Source organism: Zootoca vivipara, chromosome 16 (genome assembly GCF_963506605.1).
Source record: "Zootoca vivipara chromosome 16, rZooViv1.1, whole genome shotgun sequence".
Taxonomy (NCBI): Eukaryota; Metazoa; Chordata; class Lepidosauria; order Squamata; family Lacertidae; genus Zootoca; species Zootoca vivipara.
This window is the reverse complement of record NC_083291.1, coordinates 26643390-26664062: the sequence shown is the minus strand read 5'-3', so window position 1 is coordinate 26664062 and position 20673 is coordinate 26643390. Positions and strand designations below refer to the sequence as shown.

The 20673-nt window shown below is 44.8% G+C and overlaps 1 protein-coding gene across 5 annotated transcripts in view; it reads right to left on the bottom strand.

The window, feature by feature from the left end:
* The window catches only part of PTPN6 (protein tyrosine phosphatase non-receptor type 6), a 40690-nt gene that overhangs the window by 7891 nt on the left and 12126 nt on the right, over nt 1–20673 (bottom strand). For all 5 annotated transcript variants that reach the window (XM_035140289.2, XM_035140292.2, XM_035140290.2 and 2 more), the window contains 7 exons: nt 12077–12293; nt 9108–9224; nt 5317–5430; nt 3710–3806; nt 2849–2919; nt 2599–2748; nt 874–1005 (listed from right to left, as the gene is read on the bottom strand). In XM_035140289.2, coding sequence (XP_034996180.2) covers nt 874–1005; nt 2599–2748; nt 2849–2919; nt 3710–3806; nt 5317–5430; nt 9108–9224; nt 12077–12293 — 898 coding nt within the window. The remainder of the gene's footprint in view (nt 1–873; nt 1006–2598; nt 2749–2848; nt 2920–3709; nt 3807–5316; nt 5431–9107; nt 9225–12076; nt 12294–20673) is intronic.

Below are 20673 nucleotides of genomic sequence, written 5' to 3'. Positions count from 1 at the left end.
AATATATATGATTCACGTGCTCCGTTATTACAGAGGAAACAGCTGGCGTCACAGCCAAACTTCAGCACCCCAGTGTTTTTTTTGTTTTTTGTTTTGTTTTTTAAAAATTTGTTTGTTAATTTTTCACAAAGAAAAAATAACTTTGCAAATTTTAATATACTTTACACATTTTATATATTTTTAAAATATTAAAAGAATGAGTAGATTGTGTGCCAGAGATGGAGATGGAATAGCAAACATCCAGGGGGCGGGCAAAATGCTGGGATATTTTTTCCTACGGGTCCTTATTTTCATCATCAATATTTGTAGCGATCAGGGCCATCTTTACCCAGGTGTGCAAAGGGTGCGGGGCACCCGGGCGCCGAATTCTGGGGGGAGCCAAATGTATACCTACTGTATACCAGTCCCTCTCGATTGGCGGCAGTGAAAAGCAATGGAGCGAAAGTCCCCACCCCCGTCCTCCATCACTCTGTTACTCCGTACTCTGTTACAGGTGAGCGACCCCCCCCCCCAAAAAAAATGGTCGTCAACAACTTTGGCTTCCCCCCTTCCAAAAAAAGCTGAATACAGTGGTACCTTGGTTTAAGTACACAATTGGTTCCGGAAGTCTGTACTTAACCTGAAGCGAACTTTCCCATTGAAAGTAATGGAAAGTGGATTAATCCGTTCCAGACGGGTCCGCGGAGTACTTAAACTGAAAATACTCAAACCGAAGCGTACTTAAACCGAGGTATGACTGTAGAGGTTTATTTGGGGGAAGCTAAAGTAAATTTGCGGGCGCTAGGCGGATCTTTGCACCCCGGCGGCACATATGCTAAAGACGGCCCTGGTAGCGATAATAAACTGAATGTTCTCCAGGCTTGGTGTACTCACACTGTGGACTGATGAAAGGCAGAGCTGTCTGAGTTTATATTCTAAGGCATCGTGTTCTCCGATGTTTTCCACAATGTACGGCCCATACTCTTTGCTGCTGCCCACCTCTGGCCAGTAAGGGACACATTTGTTCTGTTAGGAAACAGAAAGCAGGTATTGATGGGTGACCAGTGGGAACATCTGGAATCTCTGGCATCTCTGGAATCAAGGTGACATAATTTATGGATATATTGGATAAGTATAAACTAGATGTTATTCAATATGCAGTTAATATAGAATTGTAGAGGACCCACATTCAGGTGGAGGGAAGTCTTACTTCTTTACTATATAATTTTATTTCATTTTAAACATTTAAGCATTTTCTTCTTCTTCTTATGTACATCTCTGATGGAAAATGATAATTGTGATGTAAACTAAAAGAATCAATAAAGATTAAATACCTCCCCCCCCAAAAGAAAGTGGGAAGAAGATCACAGCCGTCTTCTTCACCTAAAGCAAAACTCGGAAGGAAATCTACCAAAATAACCACCTGAGGATGGTGAGAGTTCAATAACACCTTACATGCAAACAGCACATGGGTAATTAAAAAACGATTTGACTACTCCTTCACCAGAGTGATTTGGAGGAGAGAAGCAGCAGCAGGGAGACAGGAAGGAAGTCCTTAAATCAGGGATAGTCAATGTGGTCCCATCCAAATATTGTTGACTATAACTTCTGTCACCTCAGGCTATTGGCCATGCTGGCTGGGCTGATGGGAATTTTATGTATTTAATTCATTAATATCCTGCCCTTCACCCCAAAGGAGCATTCTAAAACAATCCTAAAAACCAGTGACCTCAGGGTTGCCAGAAACAGTGAACTTTCAGCCATCCAAAGTCTGGGTGTTTATTTATCCCCACCCCCACCCCACCCCCCCAGAAGTCAATCATGAGGGAGACAAACACACCTCACCAGGGATGGCATTTTGCAAATGAGGGACCACCAGTGGCGTAACTAGACTCCTGGCTGCCCGGGACGGCAAACCCAAAGGCACCCCACCAAAGGATGGGGTGTCCGTTGCACGCATGTGTTGCGCATCACGATGCATGCATGCACAGGAGGCATATGACGCGGCGCCACGGCAAACCCCGCAAACAAGCTGCGGAGTGAGGCAGTCTCGCTTGCATCGGGGCATCTCCTCGATGGCAGCGGCCGTCGGAGGCGGTCAGCCCGTCCAGCCTGCTGCCCCCTGCCCAGCCTGCCACCCAGGGCGGCACCCCGCCCCCCATTACTACACCACTGGGGACCACCATCCAAGAGGCCTACACACCATCTGACAGAGAGCACCACTGCAACACTCTTGGCTCTTGGTTTGTATCTTTCCACAGTCCTGGTTTCCCCGCCACTGAAACACCCCCCCCCCCGGTCCCCCCAACATCCACTTTCCCACCTTGTGCGTGTGAAACCCCACAGGTCAGCAAAGTGGTGGGAAGGGAAGGGTTAACATGAGAATGTGAAACCGTTCTCTGCTGGAACTGAGCCTCTCCCTACCCTGCTTTGCAGCAAAGAAATTGGCTGTTGTACATCATTTGTGCGGAATGTTTGGCAGCAGCACCTTCAGCCCTAGAAATATTTCAAGGGAGTTTCTCCCAACCCCGGAGATGAAGACTGAGCAAGAAAGATGTAGTGTATGCTGAGAAGGTGGAGGAATGGATGGAGAGGAATGCCCCGCTTGCCCCTCCTTACCCTTCCTTTCTCCACTTCTCGGGTGGTCATCACAATGATTCGTGAGTTTTCTTGCCACACCATCTGCCAGAAATCGGTGGTGGTGGCATCCAGGCAACCTTGGCTGGCAATGTAAGTCTTGCTGCATTCCTCAGGGCTGAAGAGCTTGTTCTGCGAGTGGGCAAAGAGGTAAAATATAAAGGGCCTGGAGCGAAAATCCACCACCACCACCACCACCCTTCTTTCTGGAAGACATGACTCAGTTCCTCACCTTGATGTAGTTGGCATTTATATAATCTGACCCAGGTTCTCTGTCTTGGAGGATGACTCGAGAGTGGTCAACTAAAAGAGGAGGCAGCACAGTTAGTATGTCTCTAAGGAACGCCATATGCAACAGGGGCTTTTGCAACCCACTCTCTTCAGGGCCCAAGATGGAAACAGAGGTAGCAGCATGTGCCCTGTGCCCAGGGCCGGATTTAGGTTTGATGAGGCCTTAAGCTACTGAAGGCAGGCATCCCCAAACTTTGGCCCTCCAGATGTTTTGGACTACAATTCCCATCAACCCTGACCACTGGTCCTGATAGCTAGGGATCATGGGAGTTGTAAGCCAAAACATCTGGAGGGCTGCAGTTTGGGGATGCCTGTACTGAAGGAATTGGGGCCCTTTATATGTCCAGCTGTCCGTTGTCAACAACAAATTGTCACTCTTTTTGTGTGTTGAATATATTGTAATTTATGGACCTACACAACACAAAACACTATTGTATGTAGGTTTTATTTTATTTGTTCTTTATCTTATACTGTATTTTGAAAATGTACATCCAGTTTTTTTTTTCTTTAAATTTTTTTGGGGCCCCCAAGAGAGTGGGCCCCTAAGCTATAGCTTGTTTAGCTTATACGTAAATCTGGCACTGCTTGTGACCAGTGCTATCTTTCTAGAAAAAGAGGTGCCAGAACTCAGCATGAACACCTCCCTCATTCTCCTAGAATGGCAATGGTGCCCACCTGAGAGGTGCTAGAACTGAGTTCTGGCTGAAAAAAAGCACTGCCTCAGACTCCTCTGCCACCTGAATCTGTGGCCTGTGTAGGCCCAGCCTTTGGGTCAAGATGATATGTGGAACTCCAGACTCACATGGCAAAATGTTCTTATAGCGGTTCTTGCCCTTGTTTTCTGGTCTTTGGCCCTCATGCCGATCATACAAGTTCTTTGTCTCTTGTTTCTGCAAGCTCTGAAAGGGGAAGAGGCATGGAGGAGTGTTTAATAAGGGCAAGCATGGCTTACAGCTAGAGGAGAGAGAGAGATCTAAAAACTGGGATTCATGGGTTCAGCTTGTCCATGGGACTGCTGAGAGGTGCTATTAGCGCTTGCCTGTGGATTGGGGGCGGGAGGCACAGGCAACCTCCCTCAGGAACAGGAAGTGACCAACCGGAAGCATATCTCAAGCATGAGGAAGCACCCAAGTTTACCCTCACCCACACCTCCCTCTCTTGCATCAAAATTGAAATAACAAGTGTCTTGGGGCAGGTGTTTTTGCTTGTGATGTGCCATACACATCGATGACACTGAGATAATCTCCAGCACTGTCGTTGGTTGTCTCCCAAGTTGGCAAGGCTCACTTGACATCAACACTAGGGCTGGGCAATACAGTGGTACCTCGTTTTGAGTCCAGGATCTGCTCCGGAACCCCGGAGGCTAGACGAAAAGGACGCATGACAAAGTGCCGCTCTGCGCACATGCGTGGAGTGGTTTGCACTTCTGCGCATGCGCAAGTGGCAAACCCAGAAGTAACCCATTCCGGCACTTCTGGGTTTGCTGCGGACATTCGACGAAATGAACGCTCGACGAGGCGGACTCAAAATGAGGTACCACTGTATATCAATATATCGTCCCAAACCAGTATGAAGTCCATACTGTCATATCGGTTATATAGTTTTTGATCTAGCAATATATCACAAATCATGATGTGTGTTAGGGCTGGGCGATATATCGTCCAAAACCAATTTCAAGTCTATATCATGAAATTTGTTTTTTTTTAAATCATTTTTGACCTGACAATGTATTGCGACTCATTGTGTGTGTGTGTGTGTGTGTGTGTGTGTGTGTGTGTGTGTGTGTGTGTGTCCTATGCAAAAATCACAATGTGGGAAAAACCATGAAGCCAGCCAGTGCCTATACATAGCTCTATCCTTATTTCAGACATTCTGATATATCAGTATATTGTAATGTTTAGCTGGTGATATATCACAAAGTTGAAAACCATATATTGCCCAGCCCTAATCAACACAAAATAGACTTTAGTGTCGTTGGCCTAGTCCTATACAGTGCTCTGCCATTAAGAATTTCAGCAAGTGTCTTCTGCTTTATCCTTCAAACTCCTGCTGAAAACTTTTCTATTCCCCTTGACTTTTGCAGGCAATTAAGAATACATCTCTCCATTGCAGTTAGCTGATGCCCTCCAATTTCAATTCTTTTCTATGTTTTTATTATATAGATATATTATTGTAAACTGCTTTAACTATTCTTAGGATATGTCAGGATGCAAAAGACTTTATAAATGAATGCATTCTAAAAATGCTAGCGATCAAAACAATGAGGTCTTGTGAATGCATGAGAACACCACCCCCAGTTGAGTTTGGGGATAAGCCAAGAATTAGGACAGGAGTCTTTGGACTATGTAGGGAGTTCCAGATCCCACAACGCATCACGAGGAAGAGCAAGCTTCACAGTTCACCACTCACATCAAACTCCTCCCAGAATCCTCCTTTGGCAGCCTCTTCCTCTTGGCTTCTCTTGTTGAGCATCTGTACCCTGTCCTCGATGTCGGCTGCATTCACCCGGGTGGCATTGAAAGGCTAGCGGGAAGGGGAGAAAGGAAAGAAGGAAGGAAGGAAAGAAGGGGAAATGTGAGAAACAAAAAGAGGTCTCTCTGGAGACGAGAACAAAAGATAAGGTCAAGGAGCAAAGCTCTCCTACCCACAAACCCAGAATCTGGGCTGCTTATCTCTTTGCTTGGCGGCTACTTTCCCCCATGAGCTGGGAAAGGGAATAGCAGGGGATGGGGGGGGGGGACATCCACCAAGGAGAGAGGAAAATGATCAGCTGAGGGAGAAGGGGAACATAGAAGCATATAATTGGGGAGTTGTTATGTACCGAGCTCGGATCCTAGAACAATAGGCTGGTAGGATCCTAGAATGCAACAACTTGGTTGGCCTGCAGGAGCAGACCAATCAGACCCCAAGAGGTAGTTAATCAGCCTATTAGGCCAGTAGGATCCTAGAATGCAACAACTGATTGGCCTGCAGTAGGAGCCCAATCAGGCTCCAGGAGGGAAGCAGAATCATCCAATCAGAAGGGACTCATTGCGTAAATAATGTATATGAAGCCTGAGTCTGGGGGGGAATTCACTCTCATTGTCTTACGAGCTGCAATAAAGAGCATGAAATCACTACATGACTCCAGGTATATTTCAGGAGTTGAAAGGGACCACAAGGGTCATCTAGTCCAACCCCCTCCAATGCAAGGTGGGGCTTGAACCCGTGGCCATGAGATTAAGAGTCTCATGCTCTACTGACTGAGCTACAATCAGTTCCTGATATCCCAAGGTGTCTCTGTGTCCCACTTTACATAGAGCAGCCCTCTATTTTGAAGGTATCCTCCACGCGAGGGCTTTCCAGTCCAAATCAGGCTGAACGATAAGATTCCAGAAAAAGGGAGAGGAGGAGCCTTGAACCTGCCCATCAACAGGATCTAGTCTGTAGAATGAGCAGGCACATCAGCCGCCTGGTGTCTTCCCCACTATGGTGAGATGCACTGTTTTTCTACTTTACTTCTGGTTCAATTTTCCAACAGTGGAACAGACTCCCTCGGAAAGTGGACTCTCCTTCCTTGGAGATTTTAAAGCAGAGGCTGGATGGCCATCTGCCATGGATGCTTCATTTGAGATTCCTGCATTGTAGGGGTTTTTTTTCCAACTTTATGATTCTATGATAATTGTACTGGTATATAAATTTGCATGTAGGTACATTTTATGCAAATTGCAGACTTTTTTTCTATAGAGTAAACAGATCACTCTATACTACCCTGTGTGTTTGGCCTTGACTCCGCACTGATTGTCTTTGCATTCAGAATTCACAACAGGCAGGGCCTGGCTTACACATAGTTATGTTTGATGAGTGCAACGGAGAGCCAGCGCTTCCAATAACAGGCAGCAGAAAGCACAACCCAACAAGGCTGAAATGCTGGAAGCTGCTTTATACTGAGTCTGATGACATCTAAGCCAGTGTTTCCCAAACTTGGGTCCCCAGCTGTTTTTGGACTACAGTTCCCATCATCTCTAGCTAGCAGGACCAGTGGTCAGGGATGATGGGAACTGTCGTCCAAAAACAGCCGGAGATCCACGTTCGGGAAACACTGGTCTATACAGACTGACAGTTGGCGCTCCAGGGTTTCAGACAAGGGAGATAGCCAGCTGTACCAAGAGAGACTGAAAATTGAACCCGGGATCTTCTGCATGCAAATCAGGTGCTCTACCACTGAGCTACAGCCTGATATCCATAGCAGAAAACACCTATGGGTTTTCTTTCGACAACTGGTGTGGAACCTTGGCAATCCAACATCCCCAGCGCATTTTGCTGTGTATATTGTGTATATATTGTAATATTGTAATATTGTAATATTGTAATATTGTGTATATATTGTAATATATTGTGTATATTGGGACCGCACAAGTTTCTTGCATAGCAAACAGGCGTACAGTACCTTGGTTTTCAAACAGCTTAGTTCTCAAACGTTTTGGCTCCCAGACGCCGCACAAACCTGGAAGTGACAGTTCCGGTTTGCGAACTATTTTTGGAAGCCGAGCGTCCGACGGGGCTTCTGCGGCTTCTGATTGGCTGCAGGAGCTTGCTGCAACCAATCGGAAGCCGCGCTTTGGTTTCCAAATGTTTTGGAAGTCGAACGGACTTCCGGAACAGATTCTGTTCGACTTCCAAGATACGACTGTATTTTAAAATTAATATTTTAATTCATCCGTAAGAGGAAAACTGAAGGAAAAAGCACATAAAAGAATAAAGGGTCATAGACTATTTCTAATAAATTCATACACTGTATCTTGTTGTTGTTGTTGTTGTTTAGTCGTTTAGTCGTGTCCGACTCTTCGTGACCCCATGGGCTATAGCACGCCAGGCACTCCTGTCTTCCACTGCCTGCAGCAATGGCATAAAATGCTACAGTGACTGTGATAAGATAGTTTAATAAATTGTAACACATTATAAGATGCACTGTATATGTGATGCAATTTATTAAACTATCTTATCACAGTCACTGTAGCATTTTATGTCATTGCTACAGTGACATCTCTCCAAAAATAAATAAGCATTCATGACTTCTTTTGAAACTTCTTGGTCATTAGCCCAAAAATTCATATAAACCGTGTTTCTCCCCATTAAGGCTATGTCCCATATCTTCACTCTTAATTGTTGAAATACTCATGCCCCCCCCCTTCTTTTTGTTAAAATGATTGTGGTTGGTACATCATTTGTTCACCAGTTCTGGAGTTTATTCCAGAGGTATTCTGTAATGTGTGACCATAATTCATGAAATTATTGTCCATAGTTTCTTATACAGGGGCAACTTCACCAGACATACAAGTAGGTTCCTTTATTAATGGTACCCAGATCCTACGCCAGTTATTTGTTAAATCCTACACAGCACCAGATGTTGTAAAGATGTTGATACCATCTGGAAATTAGCCTCTCAAAGTTAATCAGAGACCAGTCTTTCTACTTTCCAGATCTACAGTCAAAACCGATATTCTACTTCTCCTACTTCCTTATTCTGTTTCTCGATACACCCACAGTCTTTCTGATCTAATGTCATCAGCACTTCCTATGTATTAGATAAATTCCCCCCTTGGCTTTAACAAAATCTGTGCTTAAGATACGGTAACTCCAGCGTGCCAGTTGGATTCTGCTGCATTATCCTTCTTACAAAATAACAATAATACTTGAAAGCTGTGGAAATGCGGCAGCTTTTTTCCCTTCCTCATCTGCAGGAATAACTTTTTAGTTTTTTAAAAAAATATACTTTAGAAATTTTCCACAAGTCTGTCCATCTCACTGAATGAAATTTAAGCCATTTACTTGTATTTCCCCAAACTGCTTCGCCATCACAATCCCTTGCAAAAAATTTCCAGCTAAAGGATTAGGCCCAAACCATATGTATTCCAATGTTTTGAAAAGCCACATAACTGAGATGACTTAAAAAACAAACAATAAACATGCATCATATTACTTTCCATAGACCACATCACATAACAAACATGGGACAGAAAAAGTTTGTTTTTAATTTGAGGGTGCTTTGTTTTGCCCCCAACAAATAATATTGTCTAAATTCTTTCTCATTAATTGTGTGTTCCTCCAGTTGTTTTAGAGAAAAGCATCTAACAAGCTTTATAAATAAGAGAGAAAATAAAATGGGATGGGTAAAGAAGACACAGTCTATACTTCTCTGTGTATATCTATATCAGTACCTGTCTCAAATACAGATAGGATCCAGACGCCTCTTCAATTCCTGCTTTCTTAAAATGCTCCACCAGGTCAGCCAAGCTGCCAAATCTCTCTGTGCCCCCAATTGTGTACTTCCCCTTCTGGGGGGAAAATAAAAAATATATTATTAGTCATGCCCCTTATATATGTAACAGTGTAACACGCATCTCCCGTGCATAATTTTTTGCTGATCAGTTATATTTCCAGTGCTCTGGGAGGTTTTGACCAGAACCAGTTGCAAGTAACAACCCTCACATTTAACAAGGTAAAGGTAAAGGTAAAGGGACCCCTGGCCATTAGGTCCAGTCGTGACTGACTCTGGGGTTGCGCGCTCATCTCGCATTATTGGCCGAGGGAGCCGGCGTATAGCTTCCAGGTCATGTGGCCAGCATGACAAACCCGCTTCTGGCAAACCAGAGCAGCACATGGAAACGCCGTTTACCTTCCCGCTGTAGCGGTTCCTATTTATGTACTTGCATTTTGACGTGCTTTCGAACTGCTAGGCTGGCAGGAGCTGGGACCAAGCAACGGGAGCTCACCCCGTCACAGGGATTCGAACCGCCGACTGTCTGATCGGCAAGCCCTAGGCTCAGTGGTTTAACCCACAGCACCACCTGGGTCCCATCACATTTAACAAGCTTACACCAATTAACACAAGACATGATCAACCAAGGCTTTCTGCTGTTGAAGTGAAATACAGTGGTACCTCGGTTTAAGTACACAATTGGTTCCAGAAGTCTGTACTTAACCTGAAGCGTACTTAACCTGAAGCGAACTTTCCCATTGAAAGTAATGGAAAGTGGATTAATCCGTTCCAGATGGGTCCGCGGAATATACTTAACCTGAAGCGTACTTAACCTGAAGTGAACGTTCCCATTGAAAGTAATGGAAAGTGGATTAATTCATTCCAGACGGGTCCACAGAGTACTCAACCTGAAGCCTACTTAACCTGAAGTATGAGTGTAATTGGTTCTGGAAGTCCGTACCCGAAGCGAACTTTCCCATTGAAAGTAATGGAAAGTGGATTAATCCGTTCCAGACGGGTCCGCGGAGTACTTAAACTGAAAGTACTCAAACCAAGGTGTACTTAAACCGAGGTATGACTGTAAAGATAAAGGTACCCCTGACCATTAGGTCCAGTTGCGGACAACTCTGGAGTTGCGGGGCTCATCTCACTCTATAGGCCGAGGGTGAATTGGGAGATCTCAAAATACCACTACAGGCAACTCTCATTTTGCATGTGTTTGATGCGCACACGCCTGAGCGTGCACACGCCATGTTTTGCACTGGAAGAGGAAAGGACTGAAGCGGAATGGGGTGGGGCGGGATTACATGTGCTCCACCAACACGCACAATGACCCAGAACGTCATCCCTCCATAAATGGATGTTTGTGCACCTATATTGTTTTCTTATGCAACTCCTATTTGTTTCAACAGGGCTTCCTCGGAAGAACTTCATGGTGGTTAGTGCCCCATTCATCTAACACCCATCCTATTTCCCCTCACAGCTTGGTTGTTTAACCGGCTGCAGCAACAGGCAATTAAGGGTGGTGAGAAGATCTCACATAGTGTGATGGCTATGCTGGCCTTAGATCAGAAAGAGGTGGTTCAAATCCCTAAAGGTAAAGGTAAAGGTACCCCTGACCGTTAGGTCCAGTCGCGAACGACTCTGGGGTTGCGGCACTCATCTCACTTTACTGGCCGAGGGAGCCGGCGTACAGCCTCCGGGTCATGTGGCTAGCATGACAAAACCGCTTCTGGCGAAACCAGAGCAGCACACGGAAATGCCGTTTACCTTCCCGCAGGAGCAATATCTATTTATCTACTTACATTTTGACGTGCTTTCAAACTGCTAGGTGGGCAGAAGCTGGGACTGAACAATGGGAGCTCACTCCGTCGTGGGGATTCGAACCGCCGACCTTCTGATCAGCAAGCCCTAGACTCTGTGGTTTAGACCACAGCGCCACCCGCATCTGGTTCAAATCCCTACTCAGCCACAAAGCTTACTGCTTGTTCTTGAGCTAGTTACTCCATCTCAACTTAACCTACTGCACAGAGTTGCTGAGGAGAGAAGTGCAGAATTCGGCAGTCGGGTTGCTCACGGGGGCAAGACGGTTTGAGCATACAACGCTGATCCTGGTCCAACTGCACTGGCTATCAAATAGTTTCCGGGCCCAATTCAAAGTGCTGCTTTTGACCTATAAAGCCTAAAATGGCTTAGGACTGCAACACCCCAAGGACCACCTCTTCCCATATGAACCTGCCCAGACTCTGAGATCATCTTATGAGGCCCTTCTTCATGTACCTCCTCCTTGAGAGGTCTGGAGGGTGTCAACACAAGAACGGGCCTTTTCTGCAGTGGCTCCCCGTTTGTGGAATGCTCTCCCCAAGGAGGTTCCCCTGGCACCTTCATTATACACCTTTAGGCGCCAGGTGAAAACGTTCCTTTTTAACCAGGCCTTTGGTTGATCTGATTTTAAAATGTGTTTTTTTGTGGAGGGGAGTATAGGGTTGCTGTTTTTAATTTTATCAGGTATTTTGTGATTTTATATCTTGATTTTATTCTGCGAACTGCCTTGAGACCCGCTGGTCTACAAAGGCATTGGGAGGGGGGATTATTGGTTTGGTTTGGTTCTTATTTTTATTATGTATTCTGTGTTTTTTATTGTATTTTTATATTGTGGAGATGCCAAGATGAAAGGTGGTATACAAATTTAACAAATAATAAGTGGGAGAGGGGGAGTCCTCACATAAATTCCAAGATGGGAGACATACAAATGTGATGAATAAAATAATGATTAAAATTAATTACTAAATTAGGCTCACTGGATTCCTGGTTGTCTCTTAATTTTGAGACCATTACACAGAGAAACATGCCATCTAAGGGTCTTCATGGAAAGGAGGTTGTTTTCTGTCTCCCCACCCCTCGGCCACCTCTCCACAAGTTTCTCACCTCACACATAACCTTGACATGAGTAACTTTAAGTCGTTCTTTGGGGGTGCTAGCGGCTCCAATGGCATCACCCCCAGATTTAGGCTGGTCGGTGAGGACAGACAGCACAAAGTCACCCGGCTTGCTGAGGCTCTCACGAACCAAGAAAGTCCATGGCGCAGCCTTAGTTTGGAGTAAGGTCTCAGCAGCTGGGCCAGAAAGATGACCATGGTACCACCTGGGGAGAAGGAGGGATGAAAAACAGAATCAGGCCACAGAAAAAAGAGGGTAAGCATGGTTGAAGCATGGCTGGGGTAACAGAAGCAGCATACAACAAAGCATGATGATGATGATGATGAAGATGATGGTGATGATAATGATAATTTATACTCCGCCCATCTGGCTGGGTTTCCGCAGCCACTCTGGGCAGCTCCCAATAGAATATTAAAAACACAATCAAACATCAAACATTAAAACTTCCCTAAACAAGGCTGCCTTCAGATGTCTTCTAAAAGTCAGGTAGTTTTTTATTTCCTTGACATCTGATGGGAGGGCGTTCCACAGGGTGGGTGCCACTACCGAGAAGGCCCTCTGCCTGCTTCTCTGTAACCTCACTTCTCGCAGTGAGGGAACCGCCGGAAGGCCCTTGGCGCTGGACCTCTGTGCCTGGGCTGAACGATGGGGGTGGAGATGCTCCTTCAGGTAGACTGATAATAATGATACAGTATTTACCTAGCAATGATGATGTTATCAATGTGTTAATGATAACTATTATCTAGATAGCACTGTTCCAACTGCTTCCTACACATCATCTCCTGCTGTTTCTTTTATATAACGAAGTTGGCTAGCAATTCTATTTTAAAGCATTGCTTTCTATCTCCAACCTTGGACTTTGGGTAGCTGGGGTGATGTAGCTCTGCAGCCTCTGTTCTTCAGAATTATCTTGTTGCACAACCACCTGCCATTCCCATATTGGAGAAGAGTAAAATGTATTTAGTAATATACACAGAGAGAGGTAACACTTTGGAGGTAAAAAGGTAAAGGACCACTAGATGGTTAAGTCCAGTCAAAGACGACTATGGGGTTGCGGCGCTCATCTCACTTTCAGGCCGAGGCAGCCGGCGTTTGTCCACAGACAGCTTTCCGGGTCATGTGGCCAGCATGACTAAATTGCTTCTGGTGCAACAGGACACTGTGACAAAATCCAGAGCGCACGGAAACACCGTTTACCTTCCTGCCACAGCAGTACAGTGGTACCTCAGTTTAAGTACACGAGTTGGTTCCGGAAGTCAGTACTTAACCGGAAACGTACTTAACCTGAAGCGAACTTTCCCATTGAAAGTAGTGGAAAGTGGATTAATCCGTTCCAGATGGGTCCGCGGAGTACTCAAAAGTACTCAAACTGAGGCGTACTTAAACCGAGGTATGACTGTACCTATTTATCTACTTCACTGGCTGGCATGCTTTTGAACTGCTAGGTTGGCAGAAGATGGGACAGAGTGACAGGAGCTCACTCCATCGTGGGGATTCGAACCACCGACCATCTGACCAGCAAGCCCAAGAGGATCAGTGGTTTAGATTTAGACCACAGCGCCACCCTTTTAACACTTTGGAGCAACCATGACAACTGCCTAGGTCATCTCTGCATCACACAACACAGCCAGGGATTTGACAGGCGCAACAACCACACCAATCAGAAAATCCCCGTAAGCAATCTGGGATTCATTGGAGTCTGCTAACCTCTAGAAACGGAGCATTGTAATAGGTCCTCCACCCTTCCCGAAAGGAACAGTTGCTGCAAGCCTAAACCTCAACAGGAAGTGATCTGATGATGACAAGGGACTAGAAGTAAACCCACTTTCAGATCATCCTCCTCCTTCCCGCTAGAGAAAACCAAACTGACAGTGTGTGTCCTGCAACATGACTTGAGCCGATGACAAATTGGGACAGCCCCACAGTTGCCATGGCAGCCATGAAGTCTTGCGCTCTTGCAGCTACAGCAGCCTTGGCACGGAAGTTGAGGTTCTCCCTGGACAATAAACTTAGGAGCCTCAACACCAAATGAAATATTCCCTGACAGTGTCATGGGTGGGAGAGTGACAGGCAGATTCCCTCAGCTGTCCAAAGTGCCCAACATAAGACATAAACACTCCAGACCGGCACACAAATGAACAGAAAGCCTAGAAACAATTCCGATAATATTTAACAACCATTCTTCTCAGCCCTCAAGTCTGGGTTCAACCAGTATTCTGGCGTTGAATCAAGCATCCAGGAGGGCTTAGCTGGGAGGTATTTATTCCCACCCCACCCCACCCCCAGCATCTCCCCGAATCTTGTTAATATAAACCAGCTAGCCTTCTTGTCTGCTATTAAAACATGGCTGAAGGAGATCTTATTATAAATTGTGCTGGCATTTAATAACAGTATCAGTAGACCAGAGGGCAATCTGGTAAACCAGGCATCCCCAAACTGCGGCCCTCCAGATGTTTTGGCCTACAGCTCCCATGATCCCTAGCTAACAGGACCAGTGGTCGGGGAAGATGGGAATTGTAGTCCAAAACATCTGGAGGGCCGAAGTTTGGGGGTTCCTGTGGTAAACCAACCATGGACTATTTGGGTGAGAGAAAGAAAAAAACCAGAAACAGCTACAGGCATAAAATGTCTCAGTCTGGAAGCTGCAAAAAAAAAATCCCTGACTATACCATTCTGACACTTTTTTGTGTGGCCTTCTCAGATTCTCTAATTTGTCCATTAAAAAAATGTTTTGCTGATCCCCTACTGTGATTCAGTGAAGCCCAAATGTTTGTGAGGACCGCTCCCCAAATAAACGCTTTCTCCCCCCCCAATTAAATCCTCATTTTTATACTTGAACAGGGCACAGGCCCACTTCGAAATGTGGCCTACAGAGGGTTGACTGTGGATCAATGCGGCCCCCAGCCTGAAAGATTTAGCCATCCCTGAAATGCAGGTGCTCCTAGGGTTTGAAATACATAAACAGCAACAGCTTCCACCTTCCCAAAATAGCATTCCTGATTCTTTTCTCCTGAAGTCTCCATTTCAGTTTTAACCAAAAGATATGGCAGTTTCGTGACGCTCATTAGCCGCATTGGATGGGATTCAGCTAAGTTGTCGCATGCACAGAGCAAGGTCCTCTCACACAAAAAGACACCGCTCCTCCTCCCCTGTGCGCCCCCCAAATCTGCCCTGGGGGGTTGGGGGAAAACCCATAGCATGCTTAAGGGGTGCAGGGATCAGACAGGGGTAGGAAAGTCTTGGTGCTCAAGCAGATCTCTTTCCCCACACGCATAACCCACATAGTCCTACACTGAGTTCTACCCATTGTTTAAAACCAAAGGAGAGTTAAGTTCCCAACTGATTTTTCCTTCAGCTAGCTAGGCATGTCACAATTGTTTCTGAGCAAACTCCAGGCTCTGATGTTTTCAAGCAGTGCACGTATAATAAGCAACGCAGCACGACAGGAGAAGCAGCAGGACAAGGCACTGAAAAAGTGTGGGGTGGCCATCGCTTGACACAAACAAATAAAACTCAGAATGAATGCTCAATAAGCAGGTTGTCTGGAAGTTACCCAAGCCAGACCAGTGGTTCAATTGGTCCAGTTTCATCTAAAATCCATATGTCTGGATTTTACCGGACATTACCAGGATTTCAAAGGCTGGCATGATGGCCGGGGGGGATTTCCAGAAGGCGGTGGTTTGTCTCGGATTGAAAAATCACATTTATTTATTTTTGAATTTTCGTGTTGTTGTTGTTTTTAAAAAAGAACTTTTGGGGTGTCCTGGTTTTTACTTTTTGAAACATGGCAAGCTTAGAATTGACTGCCAACCATTACCGAAGCCATACAGAGGTTATTCTCAGCTAACTGCTAACTGGAGATGCCTGGGATTGAATCCTGGCTCTGCTACTGAGCTATGGCCAAGAAAGCTTTGAATGGAGGCGTAAGTGAGCCTACTCGGTTGCTGTTATGCTGTTTCAGGGCATCTTCATAGTGGCGTAGCCTGAGGGGGTCGTGGACCCGGAAACAAAATTCTGAGGGGATGCAACCTACAGCAAGATCCCTCACTGAGACCGAAGCAGCAGGGAGACAAGGCACACACGGCATGGGCCTTCGGGGCTGTGGTGGTGTCTCCTTCTCCTTGTGGCTGGTGAAGGGATGCCCGTCTGTGGGCAGAACCGCCTCTGGTCAGAGCCCAGACTTTTCCTAGCCTTTGCCAGTCCTTCCCTGGGGTCCCGGCGTGTGTTCTTGGGCAAGGCGGCACCCCAAGGAGGGAGCACAGAGAGGAGAGCCACCCACTCGCCCAAGACCTATTGGCACCTGCCCTCATGCAGTGCGGCTTAGGAGAGGCGTCTGGGGAAGGGCTGCCCGTAGCATCCCGGCCTGCTCTCCACTGCCCTCCTCCTAGGCCTGCTTCAGCTGCAGCTCCGGTTCTGCTGGGACATGGCTAAGCCTGCCAAGGAGCTCCACTAAGCCTGCTCCCACCAGGAGCTTGCCAAGCTGAGAGGGCAACTGGCGAAGTTCGCCTATTGCCTCCTCCGTGACACCCGCAAGGAGGTTAGGGAGCGTGATCCTTGCCTTGCCCCGGGTGCTGCTAATGCATGCTACACCACTGGGTTTCAGACTCTGGAACAGTGGGCAAAGGGAGGCAGCCTGTGAAAAGCCATGTCACAGTGGGAAAACTTGTGGGAAAATAATTGGAAATTTACAAACTGCTATGTCTTAAGAGAAAATTTTTTAAAAATGCAACACCGATGGTACCTAACACATTGGAAACTGTCGAAGATGTACAAAAGTGTCCCAAGTAACTGCTGGAGGTGTGGAGACAAATCAGGCACTTTCTATCACATGTGGTGGCAATGCAAGAAAATCCAGGCATTTTGGGAGAGTATCCACTTAGAATTACAAAAAAATGATAAAGATTTCCTTTAAGAGAAAACCAGAAGCTTATCTTTGGGGGATTACAGATTTCAATATTCCGCAAAAAAAAAAATGAAGGTTATCTTTTTATAGGCTACAGTGGCAGCAAGAGTTCTCATCGCTACAAAATGGAAGAGTGATGAACTCCCCTCTATTCATGAATGGATCCAAAAGCTAATACATTATGCGGAGTTAGAAAAAAATCAGAAAAAATATAGAACAAACCAAATTTGTCTCAAAATGGGAAGTTTTCAAAGTTTATTTGAAAAATAATTATAGCAGTTTAAACTCTGTCACAGCATTTGAATAATTTCAGTAGTAGTTTTAAGAAAGATATGAAATTTAAGATACATTAACAATTAGTTTATTTATTTGTTTGTTTCTTATTTAATTATTTAATTAATTTAAGATAAATGTGTGTATTGGCAACAAATAATATATAATTTGAAATAAGGAATGGATGGGAAGTCAGGTTTATATTCTAAAGACCACGTTTTGCTTTATTGATTTGTAATTGGTTTTGTCTTGTCACTGTTGTTGTTGTTGTTTGATATATCAATAAAAAAAGAAAAAAGAAAAGAAATGCTATTCAGCCATGTGCTTGCTAGTAGCACACATGCATTATACAGTCTGGACCAGAGACCGCTTTTCTCTACAAAAGTTATTTCACACCCGATGACCCAGATTTGGAACTAAGCTCCATGACGCACGTACTTATATGACACATGCTTGAAAACATAGTTGTGCCATAGCAACCCAATATATTTTGAGCTGTAAGTGTAAGCATATTAAAGGTAAAGGGTAAAGGGACCCCTGACCATTAGGTCCAGTCGCAGACGACTCTGGGGTTGTGGCACTCATCTCACTTTATAGGCCAAGGGAGCAGATGTACAGCTTCCAGGTCATGTGGCCAGCATGACTAAGTCACTTCTGGCGAACCAGAGCAGCACATGGAAATGCCGTTTACCTTCCCGCTTGAAGCGGTACCAATTTATCTACTTGCACTTCATGCTTTCGAACTGCTAGGTTGGCAGGAGCAGGGACCGAGCAACGGGAGCTCACCCCGTCACGGGGATTCGAACCGCCGACCTTCTGATCAGCAAGCCCTAGGCTCTGTGGTTTAACCCACAGCACCACCCACGTCCTAATATGGATATTAGGCATACCTAAAATCGTAAAATGTGTTGACCCATATTTTTTTTTCCACAAATTGGTGTGGAACGGGTCTGTGATTGAAATAAACCATTAATAAATCTTCTCAACATTTACATAGCACTTTGGGGCATTCATGATCGCAAAAAGTTTTACAACCACCCTGTAAGGTAGGTCATTATCATCCTAATCGCCACCTGTATTTTGGTGAGTTCATTGCAGAAGTTAGATTTGAACCAGAAGTCACAGCTGTGTTTGAGAGGTAGATTTTGGATCTCTTTCTCTCTCGCACCAGCTAATTTCCAATATTGTGTTCCTATATATATAATGTGTAAAGAACCAATAAAATTATTTCTGTCCCTGATTAGAGAGCACCGCTTTCCAAGTTCTTTGTATGGAAGTTAGCACTTTGCAGAATCTTCCATAGCACTTGCCTGCTGTTCCCCATCCACTATGGAAACTCGGTTTTCTTTCATTTTTTTTTAAATAGCACAACATGGTACACAGTTTTTAAAATAGTTTTTAAAATACGCTAAAAATGCTACACTATCTGATGAAGGCATTATTTACGGCAGAAGCTATATTTAAAAAAACAAAAACAGAGGATTGCAATGGAAGAAAAGGGCATGGAAAACCTTCAATCCATCTGGCCAGTGGAGTCCACAGTGGCAAGACGGGTGCTCTTGCCAACCCCCCTGGACCAGAGAGGACCTGTGTGGGCGAAAGGATGCATGACTCCCAAACAGGGGCCTGGGCCAGACTTGCTATTATCCTCTAGAATTAGAGGCGTCTAGATGTCTTCTTCCGTTTGGGGCCAAAATCCTGACATTTTGCTCCTCAGCTGGAAAAACTTACAATGACAATTTGTCACAATTGTTTTGCATCTCAGTCTCATTTTGCCTGACTGAAAAGCCTGAACGTTCTGTTTATCTGAACTTTAGCATACCTTTTTGCTAGGACAGCAAGCTTCGATCAATAGAATAATGAACTAATGTGTCTGTTGATTAATCGGAGGAGTTAAAGCTACCATTGCTTTTTAAAGGCTACTTTAGTTTTGGTACGTTGTTGCGATAGGAAATGAAAAATAGCATATTTAAAGATGGCCACCCTTTTTAACTTCTAAGGGGGGTGGGTCGGGTTTTCCCCTTCTTAATTTAAACTTTAGGTTTTCTTATATTTCCTTCACTCTCTTAATATTCTGGTAATTTTCAAATATAAATGTAATTGATTAGTAAATCACTCAAAATACAGGTCACAAATCAATTAAGCATTCTTTAATCAACCCAGAGAGCCTCAACTTGTTACAAATGTGTTTTGAAATTATAGCATAAAACCCTGACTCTACATCTTTTACAGTCCAAGTTGAACCACGATTGTGAGCGAGGATCTCTAGGCCACGGGGCAGAGCGGTTAACCAATCCTTATTATTATTATTATTATTATTATTATTATTATTATTATTATTATTATTTCTGATTTCTGGGTGGTTTTCGGGCATAAGGAGCTTGGATAATTTTAGCCGTATGTCAAGGAAGGGTGCCCTGAGCCTCTAGCTCTCTGCAAAGGTGAAGAAACAAAGCAGGGCAAGTGTGTTGTGTGCTGTGTGGTATATGGGTTGGTTGTTGTTGTTGGTTGTTGTGGTGGTGGTTGTTTGTGTGTTTTTAAGGATACTGTTGACCTGACACAAATCAAGTTCTGTGGAGTGTAATTATGGACTCTTTCTATTTATTCCATTAGGAAAGAAAACAAGATGGCCATCTGCCATGGGTGCTTTAGTAGTAGTAGTAGTAGTAGTAGTAGTAGTAGTAGTAGTAGTAATTTTATTGAATTTATATACTGCCCTATAACTGGAGGTTGAGATTCCTGCATTGCAGGGGGCTGGACTAGATGACTGTCAGGGTCTCTTCCCACTCTACAATTCTAAGATAGATGTACGCAGCAAATACACTAGCAAATAAGAGGTCTCCACAGTGACCGCATATTTGCTTCTGCTAGCCCAACAGGCACAAGGACCAGAAGATAAACACGGGCAAATATGAGGCAGGACAGGGAGAAATTATTGCTCTGCAGCCAACCAATGAAGCTTTTTGTGTGTCTCAAACCGTTAGAAGGGCCATAAGATTACATAAGCCCTGTGCTGTTTGTGTCCTACCCTAAAGACCTCATGACAATGGGCCAAAAGTCTTGTAGACGGGGGAGCCCTCTATGCTGATGCTAGCAGGGGCAGCTAGCTCCTGTAACCAAGAATAAACAGGCAATCCTGTGATATAGTACAGTGGTGCCTCACAAGACGAATTTAATTCGTTCCGTGAGTCAATTCGTTTTGCAAAAAATTCATCTTGCGAATCGCGGTTTCCCATAGGAATGCATTGAAATTTCTTTTTTTGCCCATAGGAACGCATTAATTAAATTTCAATGCATTCCTATGGGAAACTGCGATTCCCAAAATGAATTTTTCGCAAAACAAATTCGTCTTGCAAGTCACCCATAGAATCGCAAGATGCATTCGTCTTGCGAAAAATTCGTCTTGCAG